A 15,622-nucleotide genomic window follows, 5' to 3' on the forward strand; every position below is an offset into this window, starting at 1 on the left:
TATATTCAGAATGTCGAAAAAGGTATATAAGTTGGATGATCAAAGGATGTCGAAGAGCTTCAGAGTATGTTTCTCGATTCTGACGATGGAAATGAAAGAAATGAGTTTGAAGCCGAAAGTGGCGTGGACGAAATCGATTATGTCGAAGAGCGATCAGAAAACTCGGACAGCGAAAAAGACGTTTCTAGTGAGGACAGCGAAGAGAACGTATATGAAAACGGGAAGTATTTTTTCGGAAAAGATAAAGTAACAAAGTGGGGAAAAAAGCCAATTTACGGCAATAAAATTAAGCGACAGAAACAAAATATTCTGTGTCAATTGCCTCTAGTAAGGAATACTGCAAAAGATGCAAAAACTGAATATGAATGCTAGAGCTGTTTCGTGTCAGAAGAACTTTTAGATTTAATTTTATATTATACAAATAAATATATAGACTTTATTTCAAGTTAATATTCCAGAGGCAGTGGCGCACCCAGAATTTGTCTTAGGGGGGGGGGTTGAAATTTTTTTATGCTACCTCCATTTTGAGTCCCTAAAATTTGGGTTTTAGTTTAATTTAAAGTACTAAAGATAGCAGTGCCAAAGATTCAGGTATCTATTATCCTGCCTACCAACTAAAACCACCCTCTCTTACTTGTACGCCGTTGACTGTCGCACGTACCATACCCCGAACGTGGGGTGGCCACTGTAAGGCTGACGACATTTTTGGAACACTCCCTTCTCTTATCTAGATCTTATCTATTGTTCTGAAGCTATTTTTTGTGGCATTTTAAAATAATTACTATTTTAATGGGAATAAGCCACAATTGAAGGTTAAAATAAGGTTATTGACGTTTGGCATTAATCCAACTTGTAAATACAATACATTTTGAAGTCGGCTATCGCCGTATTCCCGTTCTCCTCCGCCAATCCTTCCGGTCCAAGGCATGCTCCTCCTCCAAACCTCTTGATTCCATCGCTCTTCTAATTCCTTCATTCCGTGAGCGTCGAGGTCTACCTCTTTTTTTTTTCTTCCAGAGGGCTTCCGTTTGTGGGGTTTTTGGGGCCAACGTTCGTCAGGAATTCTCAATAGATGTCCAAACCATTTTGAACCTCTTCTTTCTATTCTGTCAATGACCGTTTCTGTAGCATTCATGTTATTTCTTATAGATTCGTTGGTCTTCCTTTCCTGCTTTGATGTTCTAGCACTTCTTCTTAAATAATCCATTTCAACTGCCAACAATCTTCTCTTCAGATCTGCATTAATTGTCCATACTTCAGAGCCATAACAAAGAATTGATTCAACCATGGTTTGCCCTATTCTTTTTTTGTTCCTTTTGGAAATGTTGTTATCCCACCATAAGGAGTTCAGACATCCTACAATTTTAAGTCACTGATTAATTCGTGTTTAATTTTGGTTTCTTCCAAGTCGTTCTTAGCAATGAGTGGACCTAAATATTTAAATTTTTCCACTTGTTTGATTTCCACGTCCTTGTCTATCAACACTTCAAACCTTGCATCTGAATTGATAACTAAGTAAATATTCTGGTTTCTTCATGCTGACTTGTAACCCCCATTTTAAATATTCTCTCTATAGACGCTTTATCATAAATTCTAGATCATAAGAATCTTGAGCTAGAATGACTTGGTCATCCGCAAAGTTCAGGGAGAACAGTACGTCATTTCCTATGGGGATTCCCATTCCCTGGCAGTGGTTTTTCTAATTTTGGAGGGCTGCCTCAATATATAAATTAAACAGTAAGGGTGACATATTGCATCCTTATTTTAGTCCTTTAGTTACTTTTATTAGCTCTGATGGTCTATATCCGATTTTTAGGTAAGTAGTGTTATCACTGTATACTTCTGTGATTATTCCTAAAAGGTATGGACTAATGTCGAGTTGTTGTTAAGCTTGCCACAATTTAAGTCTTGGAACTGTATTATACGCCTTTTCTAGGTCGATGAAGGCTAGATGTACTTGGGTACCAACCGCTATTCTTTTTTCTATTAATTGTTGGAGTATAAACAAGTTATCAGTGCAAGATCAAAGATCAAAAATTCAAACGTCATTAAACTTATTTAAACTTTCAATTGCGACTTATTCCCATTAAAATAGTAATTAGATCTTATCTCTGTCGTTAGCCCGGTTGGTGTTTTTCTTCTTCTTCTTTCTTTTTAATGACTGCTCGGATGTAATTGTGAACACTATTCCATCCCTCCGTATTTTCCGACATCTTCACGATCATCTCTCTTACAGTCACGGGGTTCATACCGATTTCTTTATACATTCTGTTTCTCTCCACCGTACATCTATTACACTCCAGCATTGTGTGAGTATCAATGTCGGAATATTGGCAGTATAGGCATTTATGTGTATCTGTATTTCTGAACCTATGAAGATACGCCCTAAAACAGACAATCTACCCAGTCCCTTAGGCTCGGGATCAGCATCTTTGTCCACTAAGCAACATATCCCTTGTTGTTCCACTATTCTTGCCATCTTTTCATTGATCTTTCCCTTTCTTCCTTTTTTTTATAGCTGTTGTCAAATGCTTTTTTCTCTCATATAGATGTCTCTTTTCTACTGCTAACACATGCAGAGGAACACAACCCGTGATAGTCCACAAGGCCGCCGCAGATAAAGTCCTGTAGGCGCATGCTATTCGCAACAGACTCGTTCTGTCTACTTTTTCATAAGCCTAATATTAGGTATCTATATCTAAATATAGTGAAAAATATTATTAATTATTGTGTATTTATACAATAATTATTGTGTTCTACATATTTAAAGTGGTAATTTAATTATTCAATCAGTGTTTTGGATTTTTTGTATTATGTGTAAAAGACAAGTTACATTTTCCTACTATTCTTTATATATTGTTTACTTTATATGCCCTGAGGAGGGTTTTAACCCCCAAAACCCCCCCTGGGTGCGCCACAGAGAGAAAGAGATGCTAAACAAACCAACAAAATAGAACTAAAATCATTTATGGGTCTTTTGTATTTAGCTGGCTTACACCGCAGTAATCGACTAAATTTGGAAGATTTATGGGCAACAGATGGTAGTTGAATTGAATTATTTAGACTTACGATGTCACTGCGAAGATTTAAATTTATTCACAACTGTATAAGATTCGACGACAAGACGACTCGACCAGATCGACTAAAGATTGATAAGTTGTCAGCTGTTAGACAAATCTTTTCACTATTTGTAGACAATTGCAAAAAAGGATACTCTATGGGACAAAACGTAACTATAGATGAGATGTTGGCAAACTTTCAGGGCAGATGCTGATTTAGGCAATATATCCCATCAAAACCTAACAAATATGGGATTAAAATTTTTCCATGGTTGATTCTAAGCTATTTTACACAGGCAATATGGAAATTTATGCAGGACTGCAGCCTGAATGTCCATTTCGTATCAGCAATAAAAAAGTAGGTGTGGTCAAGAGATTAGCTGAACCTATCTATAATTCTGGACGAAATATCACTGCTTTCTAATTGGTTCACCGATCTAACTCTCGTCAGCGATTTGAAAAAAAAACAGACTATCATATATATGTAGGTATTAAAATAAATGGTGTTAGATTAAACAATCTGAGATTTGCCGACGACACCGTTCTGATCGCAGAAACACTTGAACAGCTACAGACATTGGTGAATAAGATAGCAGACTGCAGCGAAGAATATGGACTATCTTTGAACATAAGGAAAACTAAATTTATGGTAATATCGAAATCAACACAAAATGTCCAAAATTTATATTTACACAATGAAATTATCGATCGAGTTAGCAAATACAAATATTTAGGCACTTTTATAAATGAAGACAACGATAGCTCAGCAGAAATCAAAATAAGAATAGAAAAAGCCAGATCCATATTCACTAAAATGAAGAGAGTGTTCTGCGGAAGATATTTGAGCCTTGAAATGAAACTTCGCCTGATGAGATGTTACGTACTTTCTGTGCTGTTCTACGGAATGGAGTCATGGACGTTGAAAAAGATTGATACCAAAAAATTAGAGGCATTTGAACTGTGGATGTATCGCAGAATCCTGAGAATATCATGGACCGAGAGAGTCACAAATGTCGAGGTCTTGAGAAGAATGAATAAAGAAAAGGAAGTCATATTTACGATCAAAAAGCGAAAACTGCAATACTTGGGACACATTACAAGAGGCGAAAGATATGAACTGCTTCGAATAATTATGCAAGGGAAAATAGCAGGAAAAGGGTCCATAGGAAGAAGACGAAACTCCTGGCTAAAGAATCTACGGGAATGGTATAGCTGTAGCAGCAACGAATTGTTTCGGTCAGCAGTTTCGAAAATACGTATAGCCCTGATGATCGCCAACCTTCGGAACGAAGATGGCACTTGAAGAAGAAGAACATATATATGGACAGTGAGAAGAAACAAACGTCAAATAGCACCCGAATTAGTAAGTACGGCAAACAAACCAATGCAATCTAACTTTTTTGCTTTTAGTGAAGATTGTACTCTTGTATCGCATGTGCCGAAGAAGGGAAAAACATAATTTTAGTATCTAGTATGCACTAGTAAATTCAGATACGCACAAGATAGAGATAATCAATTATTACAATCAGACGAAATCAGGGTTGACACTGTAGACCAAATGGTTGGTTCGTATAATGTAGCCAGAAACAGCAGAAGGTGGCCTATTTTGGCCTATTTTACGTCGTCTTGAACGTTGCTGGGATCATCGCACAGTCCATTCACATGCTAAATCAGAATTCAAAAATACGACTTAGACTCTTCATTCGAAACCTTTCAAGTCAGTTACTGTCAGAGCAAATAAAACGGCTATCGGATATTACAACTGGTATTTACAGACCATAGCAGCTCTTTGAAACATAAGGAGGAAAGTTCAACCAGTGGGGCAGATCCAGATGTTGCTAAAACTGGCAATAAAAGAAAAAGGTGTTCTTCTTGCTATGCCACAAAGACGACGCGTTTATCCAAATACTATTGTAAATATTGTACCACATTCTTCTGTCTTGAGCATAGCAATATTTTACTAAACCTTCCGCTGATGAATATGATTCAAGTTTAGCTAAATCTAATTATGTGTTTGGGTTATTTTTGCCTTAGATTAGTAACAATAATAATAGTTATTACATGTTTTTATTTTGTTATATTCTTAATACTGCATTTATTTTATTTTCTCTTGACAATAAATTAATTTAAATCCGCTTATTTTTTAATTAGTTATGTTCAAAATAAACGTTTCTTCCTCTCTAAAAAAATCGATCAGTTTTTTTTTCAATATTATTGAAACATTGAACTTAAACGAATGTACCTCTGAGATACACCGCGACCAATACAGTACACTTTATGACCGCGACCTCCGAATGGTTAATAAAAAATGTTAAAAATCATGCATTCAATCCATATATCCAGTACAATAGACAATAGTACAACCAATTGAAAGTTGGTATATAGCAGTTTAATTTATTGAATGCATTTTTAAGTTATTTTTTTACAATCCTATTATTATGGATAATTAAAACTACAGCATATTAAAGAATATGGAAAACTTTTATAACAAACAGTACTAAATTTTTGGGCTTTTATTTTTTGTAGCATATAGAAGTTTATAATAGAATAGAAGAGTGGATACACAATATAGAACTTATACTAACCTTTTGTCATATGTGAGTTTGTTAAAAATTTTGAATTCAAAATTTTATTTTTTTTTTATTTAATGAATTTTAGTACATGTGCAGTATAGCCGCAATGCTCTTTCTAACAGAGATTGCGAATTTTAGGTATAATTTCATGTAACATCAAGACAAACACAAAAATGTTTTCTGAAGAATAAAGAACTCCGTTAACTAAATATAGAACCTCTTAATATCAATTATAGCAGGAACTTACTTTTTCTCTGGGATTTTTAGGATTTTTACCACTTAAGTCGCAGATGCTTATTCCTGTTCTCATACGACGTCCTATAGGCGTAACCGTCATAGAAGGTACGGTTTATTACAGTCTTCACCCCCCCCCCCTCCCTCCGGGCATCGAACTTGTTAGAAGAGTGAAGCAGAAGATGCAGGTTTCTTTCTAGGCGTCCTCGTCTTCGCCTTTGCACTACGGGCGTGCGAGCTTCAGCATTGAGATTAGCGTGTGTAAGCAAGAGCACTAGTGGTGTCTACTCCACAAAGCTCGTAACTCACAGGCAATACCACTCGCTTGATTCTATAGGGTCCATCTCTCTTCCGGTAGAATTTAGCTGTCTGACCTTTCAACCTGTTACGGGGAGTGGTTGTTTTGGCTCATACTAAATCACCTTGAATGGACTGGGTTCCTTGAAACGTCGATCAGCATATTTCTTTTGCGTATCTTAGGCGTTGCATTGTCATGTTTCATCCGACGTGTAATAAATTGTTCATAAGAGTCATTTGTAGTTACAGCGTTTAAACGTTGATAATCTACGTCTACGCAAAGTCTCGTACCTCCATCTTGTATTAGTGCTGAAAAATAGCTGAAAATACCGAAGAGTATTCGATCAGCGTAGTTATACTACCAATAATGACATATGGCTGCAAAACTTGGACACTAAAGAAAGAAATAATAGTAAAACTCAAAGTCATTCATAGGTCAATGGAGCATATTAGAGTGCCTTCGTTAGATTTCTTTTATATAAATTTGTTATGGTAAAGTATCATAAATTATTATTACATTTTCTATGTTTTTTTATTTATAGGTACATTACAATGACATTTATTTATAGGTACATTATTCGATCCACCCATTGAACTGTACTAATGTTTTAATTGGATACCTACAAAAAGGTGGTTTTCGTCGACTAGTATCTAGTTTAGCCTATTAGAACTCTGTCGATTTTTTGCTGTTATCAATACCGACGAAAACATAATGACTCAGCACCAATAATCGTGATACGAGTAATTTATAGGTTTGGTGGAACGTTAAACAGTCAGTTTTTCTGCACTACGTCCATAAAATGGGCATGGTAACGTGCTTTTGTCATAATATGTGGAATTTAGGAAATAAAGAATAAAATTTCAGTGTAAAATGTTTCATATGTATAAAATTTAATGTATTCTCTTCACGTACACGCCATTATATGTAACTAAGATTAAAAGCTTTTTTTAGTGAATGCAGGGATAACTCAACTGTTACATGACTTTAATCTAGAGGCTGACACGCCGAAAAATAACAACAGTAAACACAGCAAGGAAGCTTTTATAAGCCGACATCAAATCGTCGAGTGATGAGAACATAATATTACTAATTTCAACTGCATAGATAAAAATAGGACCTTTGAACGCTTTCCTATGAAATCTTAGTAATGTTTTTTATTTGTTTTAAGCATAACAATGAGCTAACTAAAATTAGAATCTTGGTATAATTAGGTCTGGTATTTAACAGTCGAAAATGTTTGTTTGATTATTTGCCAGTCTGTATAAAAATACTCGCGAATGTTCGTATATTATCTGTTTAAGACACTATTTCAAATATGGATCATTATTATACCTAAATATTTTTAGTTGTTTCTCTTTTTCTCTATTGTTTTAATAGTGTTTTTACTGGAAAATCGAGTAAAAATTGTTTGCTTAAGTACCACTACAGAAGTCGAAGGATTTTTAACTTCAATTGCCCAAAAACTTAATAATTTAAGTTTCATAGTTCGGAAAATATTGTTTAACTAATTGATATTACTTAAATGGATATTTTGTGGTTTTCGGATTAAATTTTATGATCTAAGTAGTTAAATAAACTTAAAATTAGCTTCTAAATAAGATAATATATACCACATTATGATCCTATTTCAAATTATCCTATATAATTGCGTCTATCCGACATTTTTAATGATTATGTCACTGAATTCCACCAAAACTTTTGTAACAATAGGTACCTCAACCAATGTACACCAGTGTAACTATCACCTAGATCACCTAGATCAGGGGTCGACAACCTGTTAGGGACGGCGGCGGCTGGCAATTTTCAAAATAAATTTTTTTATGCGGGTCGCCGCACATTCAAATGTAACAAATTGTGCTTTTATATCATATATGAGTATAAATTTTATTAAAACTAAATATAGAAAAAATTTATTTTTCATTCACATGACAATAATACCAGAAAACAAAAATTTTACAATTCTTAAGGAAAAAGAAACTACAATTCCAATTAGATATGTATAAATATGTATAGGTACCTATATACCTAAAATATATAAATATGTAAATATCAAATATGTATATAAAATATTAAGGAAAATAGTTTATCATTCATTTTACCATTCATTAAAATTCAATAAGCTTTTTTTCTTGAAGATTGTTTGATAATTCGTTGTTCGGCAGTGTTTAGCATACTAAAATCCTCAACAAGTTTTGTAAATTTTCGTTTGTCAACCACGTTCTATATTTTCATTTTATGAAAATGTATGTTCGCATCAGATATATGTAAGAGAGCAGTCTTACATATCTCTGGTTCGCATAAATAGGTGTTGGAAAAAATACAAATTATTGATTTTACAAATTTCTGTTCGTAGTGACGACACAAATTATATGTTTTCTTTAAATACGCTTATAGATTACTGGCAAATTAAGCATAGTGCTTTATTGTAATTAAAATAATCAAAAGTCCACTTTTCATTAAATTCGCGGTTTTCCTCACTAATTTTTCTTCTCTTTAGTATTTTATTCATTTTTCCTACGAGAAAATATAAATTAATTTACAAATGAATTAAAAATAACATATATTTCTTATTACCTATTGTAGTAATACATCGTAGGGTTGTAAATAAGAACAATAATAAGAAGAATAAGTGTTTATGTGCAAAATGCACATATGAACACACATTATTGGCTCGGCCAAGGCCATCAAACTAAAAAAAAAAAAAAAATAAAAAAAAAATTAAAAAAAATTGAAAAAAACACACATTAGCAAACTGGCGAAATGAAAGAATGCTACATTCTACACATTTGCTAAGCGTCTAAGCGATCCGCCGTATTCACTTTTGAAAACCAACCGTTGAATCTATGAGCGTCCACTTCCTTATAGTAATCGTTGGTTTTCTTGGATTCAAATAGTAACAAGCTGTTGTCCAAAAAACCTGAATCGCTACCTATGTGTATTATTATGAGCATCCATCCTTTACCCACTGGTGTTTTTAAACCTGTTGAAAACCCTTCAATGAAGGCTTGTCGACGACTTTTAATTTCAAAATCTTGCTACATCTTGACAGAGTTGACAAGACAGTATGAGCTTGATTCAGACATGTTTCATCTAAATATTACACTTTTCGCACTTCACGACGATACTCCCGGATTTTTTGTAAGTAATGTCTCCGCCATAAGATAATTTCATCTTTTTCTATGAGGAGACTGTTCCAGCTTCTTTTCATATATTTGAGGTCCATTTGCCCTAATGTTAGCAATAAAATACGTCGTGTATTTTGGGTTTTTAATCATCGGAATTTATTTCGACTTCAACTTTCTTTTAAGGATGGGATTTCGTTCCGAAAAAGAAAGCGTTGAATTTTCTCTGAATAGTGTATTTGGTGTCATCTTCAAGCTGGATACGTTTTCTAACTCTGGTTTCAATATTTTCAAGAGATACATTATCCGATTTGCCTTCACTTTGTTTAAAAATTTTTAGAATTCTGTATACAGTATACAGTTCTCGTCAACACTTTAGTCAAATCACTACACAGAGTATCTATATCGTTGACGAACATACTATTCATGAAGTCTACAAGACACGTGTATGTAATAGTTTTTTCTCCCATCGAAAAATTTGAGTATCGTTTAATTTGACTGCTCTCGCTTTCCATATTGCTCACAACACTAAAATATATGTTCACTGCTTCGATAAAATGTTTATGTAAATATTTACAATGTGTTTATGTGACTCATGTCCTGTTAACTTCGATAGCAAAACAACTGAATTCTTGAGTTGCCGGCTTTCATCGACGATCGCGGATTTAGAGAGGTTCAACCATTATCTACTAACCTAAAATTATTTATTGTAATTAAACCAAATTTTAATAATAATCATATTTCTACATTAAAGTCGTAGCTTTGTCTTATTTATAGATTAACAGAATATTTACTAAATAGAAGAGTGGAGCGCCAACTATTTTTAGAAGATAAATAGTAGAACAAAATACTTATATATAATATAATATATACTTATAATAATTATTTAAAGAAAAGTAACAAACATGTGAGGTTTATAACGTTACACTGGTGGGAGATGCTTTATTGATACGACCACTGTATAAATCAAAAATACTAAAGCAATGAGGATAATAACACCTCTTATTTTCATAGCGTCGCTATTTTTACACGAGGTCTTTTATATTTATTAAAATTATTTGTCTTAAGTGATTTCACTGTCAAATTAAGCGATTTTAACGCCAAACTCAATATTTTGCTGCTAAATTATAGCATATGTTTCGTTTACTAATACAATATTTATGTTATTTGGCAAATGAATTCAGTCATGAAAGTAATTACGGCAATTTACAACTAAGTATGTTATGTAATATACATATAAAATTTAAAATAAGTAAAACAACAAAAGTTTTTAAAACAGCAAGATAAAGCAAGAATATATATTTTATATTCTTAAACGTGACTTAAACGCTTGTGTCGGAATCACTTCTCTCCTCGAATGGTACGAGGCATGGTACAATGAATACACAAGGTATGATACATAATGTTCCAAAATCGGTTCGCTTTCGCGCATGACGTAGTCAAGATCGCTTATTCCCGCAACATTTGAATGTAGTTGTATAGGAAAGACTTTTAATTTTAAGTTTTTTTTATATAATTTGGCTAATTTAATTATAGTAATTATAAAGAGATAATAAAATTATGTTATTATAATATTTATCCTTTATAAAACATAGATATCCTTTATAAGACAAGTTTTAATTATCTTTTATTACACGTAGGTACAGGTTAATTAACTTATACTCCAGAGTTCGATATTTCAGATGTTTAAAAATATACAGAAAAGTGGTAATGGAGGTACACAAAATTTGTACGTATATATACCTACTGAACTAAACACAAAATCAAAATAAATAATGACAAAGTCAACTTTATTTATATCGAATGAGCTAGCTGGCCATCGAATATGAGTGTAGTGAGGGCACACAATATTGCACAACATTTAAAATGACATTTTTGTAATATTCACACATAAAATTATCTTGGTATTGTCTATAATGATCATAACATTGTATATTTTAATAATGATAACATGATTTAACAAAGAAAAATATGTTATTTTGGAAGATGCTAAATTGATTTCCTCCGAAACAGTTCTTATTGCAAATTGCATAGCAGGCTGAGGCTAATTTCTTACTTAACAAATCGATATGAAAAAACCATTAAGGTTTCATGACTAATAATTAATAAAAATAAAGATTTAGACTTACGTCGTTGACCTAGAAGTAGTAAGAAGCTGCTCAACATACTTTTTGGACTCTCTTTGTTCGCCTCCTTGTACGCGTTTCTTTTGGTTGGTTAAAAGGGTAACCGATGTTGATTTAGGCAAATAAAGACTAGGTACTGCCTCAGGTTTGAGTTTTAGACCCTTTTTAGAAACGTAATTTAAAAGTTCCTGTTGTAGATTTCTTTGGTAATCTTCAGTTTTAAAATGTGTATAACAAATTCTTGCAGTATTACAATTAAAATTATCCTATCTACAACAAGATACAATCCACAGTTTTCTGGTCACGCTATCTTTAGGAAATGTATGAAACCTAAAGATTTTATCTTCATTGTCACTATTGCAACAAGCAATTGCACAGCGTACTTTGAAAAAGATACAAAACCAGATATACAATGGCAAATAACTACTATATACTATACAGTATAAATAAATAGTAACTAAACACCATTTGTATAAAGACACATATATAAGCATATATATAAATTATTTTTCTATTATAAAATATATGACTCAGTCAGTATTAAGATACTTTAAAATATATTTATTATCTCATAACTTGCAATTTGCAATAGTCACCATTGATAACCGATATTATTGTTGAACTTTTGTTTTTATACAAGCTTTCTGTCTTGCCGGTGTAAAGTCGTCTGAAGTCGATATTTATTGTGTTTTGCGTTTGAACTAATTTGTGTCTTATTTTCATATTATTATATTGTTTGATAAGTAAATTTTGCATATAATAATCGGTAGGTTATAGTAATGTGTATATTTTTTATTTTACTAAATTTCATTATAACTCATCTAAAATACCATATTGAATTGTAAAACAGATTTTTCTCTATTGTACTCTATTTTGTTTTTATTTCAGTAAAACTGCTTGGAAGTGAGTGACAGTGAATCAGAATAAGCAAATCTACTACTATTTACCTATTCACAGTATTTCTTCTGCAGAAAAATTTTAAATTTCAAGGGATTTGCATACAAAAAGAGTACTTATATTATTAGTAAATATGTATGAAAACAAAAATAAATATTTTGCCTGAATCTCTAAGAGAAGTAAAGGTTTTGCTACTGAAAATATATTTTTTATTCAATTATAACCAAAACAAAACATTTAAAAAAAAAATTAGATCACTTTTTAACCACAATTTCAAAATTAATGTGTACGTTAAGCTGTAATAATGGGTTCGAGGTGGTTCAGGCGATCTTAACTACGTCATACACCTGGGCCAGCTGTCAAATGTCATGCGCAATATCATACCTTGTGTATTCATTGTACCATGGGTACGAGGTGTTGTTCATCGCCACAATAGTTTTCTCTGGAAGATTAGGATTCAGCTTTTCCTTAAACCAGTTCAAATATAGAACCATCCATCTCATCATGATAGTTTGCTAAGTTTTTTTAGTTAAAAACCAAAAAGCAGCCATCCACAAAGCCCAGTTCATTACCTGCATGCACTATAATAAATCGGGGATCTCATTTTGTTGGCTATTTTAGGTCTGTTGACAATCTCTTAACAAACGCATCCCTGGCTGAAGTCACTGAGAGGTCCTTCCATTCTTAGGAAACACTATGTTGATATCTTAGGAAACAAATAAACCACTGAACGAAATTTTTTTTATCTCACGCAAATACTGATGCCCCCATTTTAGAATATCGGACCGTTCCATCATGGTCGACTTTACTACTCGTTTGTAAATACAAAGTGCATTTCATGGAGTATTCTTCACATTGTTGTTCGTGTTATGTTTGCTAAATCTTTGACTTTTTTAACCATTGCAAAAACTTTGTTCAATATAGGTGTTAAATTTTTAAAGAAAAAATTATGAACGTCTTGAACTTCTGCGTCGTAAGTGAACTTTTTGCTGTTCACTCTACTTTTGGTACGTTTTCGTACTTTTTTACGGGCCTTTTTTCTCCGTAGCTTTTCTGCGTATTTTAGAAATAGTACTAGAACCTACTCCTGTCATAGCACTTACTTTATCGATTAAACTTCTAACACTTTCACCACTGTTTAAATTTAGACGATAATTAAATACATTTAAAATCATTTATTTTGCACGGATGTCCAAGATATTCCCTTAACTTAACCTAAGAATTTTAAATTCGTCATTAAAAGAATGATTATGATCTAGAAGGTGAAGTGCGTATGTAGAATCTGTTTTTCTATTATTGAAAGCCCTTTTATGTTCTGCTATTCGTTTATTAAAATTTCTACCTGTTTGACCAATGTAAGTTTTTGGGCAGTCGCCACATTTAAGTTTGTACGCACCACTGTGTAAGTGTTTTTTATGTTGGCTCTTGTTGTCGTTGTTTAATGACGAATTTAAAATTCTCCACATTCAAAATAAAATCCTTAAGCTATCTTTGTTAGAATCTATGGAAATCAACAAATTAAAAAACACAGATATAATTCTGAATGACCAGCTTGAGACAAACAGTTCTCCCCTCCTCAACCTATTTCATTAGAGACTATAAAGTGTAAACCCATACCAAAAACAGATCACTTGAGAAAGGCAATCAGCCGAAACAGTTGTAGTGATAAGAATTTAAAATAAATTTTGTGGAAGTTTGAAAACAAAGTTTTCAGTGTTTTATTGTTACTTACTATTATGTCCAATGATTCGAAGAGGCTAGCAAGAAAAATAACAAATATATTGTGTTAAACACCATCTATAAAAAATGCCAACAAAACAAAAACACGTAGAAAAAAACAACACTTCAACAACCAATGTATTCAAGCAGTTTAGATATCTTATAACATATATTCATATTTACAGGTAGCACAAGAACAGAAGAGGCCTGCACCCCAACAGTGATCCTCCTTCCCAACGGCAGGATGCTGGTTGTGGACCGTAACGTCCTACGCACCGAACTCGAACTTATGGAGATCAGCGCTGATCTATTTAATACGCACAGGCACTTAGGAAGCACTCCTAGCATTTTGGACTCTAGTGAAACTTCCAAAGGGATTTCTCCCACTTCGTTAGGTGTACCCCCGCCGACGTACGAAGATGTATTTCCGGACTTTCCGCCTTCGTATAGCGAAATAAGTCTTATGCAGAAATCTGGTGAATTGGAACGATTGAAAGGAGAGAAAAATGCGAACAGTGAGTTGGTGAATGATTACGTGAACTCTGTTAGAGGTAGTGAAAGTAGTAATGTAAACAACGAGTATCAATTGAGTGTTTAGTTAATATATTGCAGTATTACGAACTGTAGTAAAACAACGACAATATGGTGGTTTTGCCAGAATTTGAATTTAGATTAAAATGTATTTTTAAACAGAGGTATTTAGTGAGAGTATCATATTTATTAAAAATCCTATATTTAAAACAATTTTAATTTCGATGTTTAAAAGCTATTGTATTTGTATGATATACAGAAGATGTACAGATTAGTTTTTAGTTCCTTTATTGGATATTCAACGAAGAAACCACTTTTCAAGACAATAACAATTTAAGTACATGACGCTTTTCATCAATGGCTCTTCATAAATGGTAACTTATAGCACAGTTTAAATACAGAAGGTACAAAAATATTTGTACTGAAAAGCTACTGTACAGATTTAGGTACAGAAGATATTCTTTGTAACGTTGATGCAAAAATAGGGCAATATTCCTGGGAAGGATATCCTTCACATACTTAGGCTCCTTGATCACCAAGGAGAACGTCATGACAGAAGAAATCAAGCAAAGAATAATCCTAGCAAACAAATGCTATTTTGGACTGAGTAGACATATGAGAAGCAGAAACTTAAGCCAAACAACAAAAATAACCATATACAAAACCCTTATACAACCAGTGTTGACATATGGGTCGGAGACATGGACCATTTCCAAGGCAGATGAAAATCTCCTGCTTATATTTGAACGAAGGATCCTGAGAAGAATATTTGGTGGCATGTGTGAATATGGTGTTTGGAGAAGGAGGTACAACTACGAGATATATCACAGATATAAACATATATTTGGTGGTAAAGACGTAGTATCCTTTATAAAAATAGGAAGACTAAGATGGGCAGGACATCTGGCAAGATCACAGCAGAACAAACCTCCTAGAAGAAGAATCCTTATGTCACAACCTGTGGGAAGTAGAAATAGGGGTAGACCAAAACTCAGATGGAGGGATGGTGTAGATGAGGATGATAGACAAATAGGCGCAGCAAACTGGCAACAGTTGGCAATGG

General features: G+C 33.2%; 1 protein-coding gene across 3 annotated transcripts in view; it reads left to right on the forward strand.

Moving 5' to 3' along the window:
* Nucleotides 1-15,622, forward strand: part of LOC140443957 (uncharacterized) — a 104,300-nt gene that overhangs the window by 67,390 nt on the left and 21,288 nt on the right. For 2 of the 3 annotated variants that reach the window (XM_072535492.1, XM_072535490.1), the window contains one exon: nucleotides 14,214-15,043. In XM_072535492.1, coding sequence (XP_072391593.1) covers nucleotides 14,214-14,626 — 413 coding nt within the window. In that variant the 3' untranslated portion in view covers nucleotides 14,627-15,043. Of the gene's footprint in view, nucleotides 1-14,213; nucleotides 15,044-15,622 lie in introns of those variants that run through there. The other variant, XM_072535491.1, reaches the window with a different exon arrangement.

The sequence above is a fragment of the Diabrotica undecimpunctata genome, chromosome 6 (genome assembly GCF_040954645.1).
Source record: "Diabrotica undecimpunctata isolate CICGRU chromosome 6, icDiaUnde3, whole genome shotgun sequence".
NCBI lineage: Eukaryota > Metazoa > Arthropoda > Insecta > Coleoptera > Chrysomelidae > Diabrotica > Diabrotica undecimpunctata.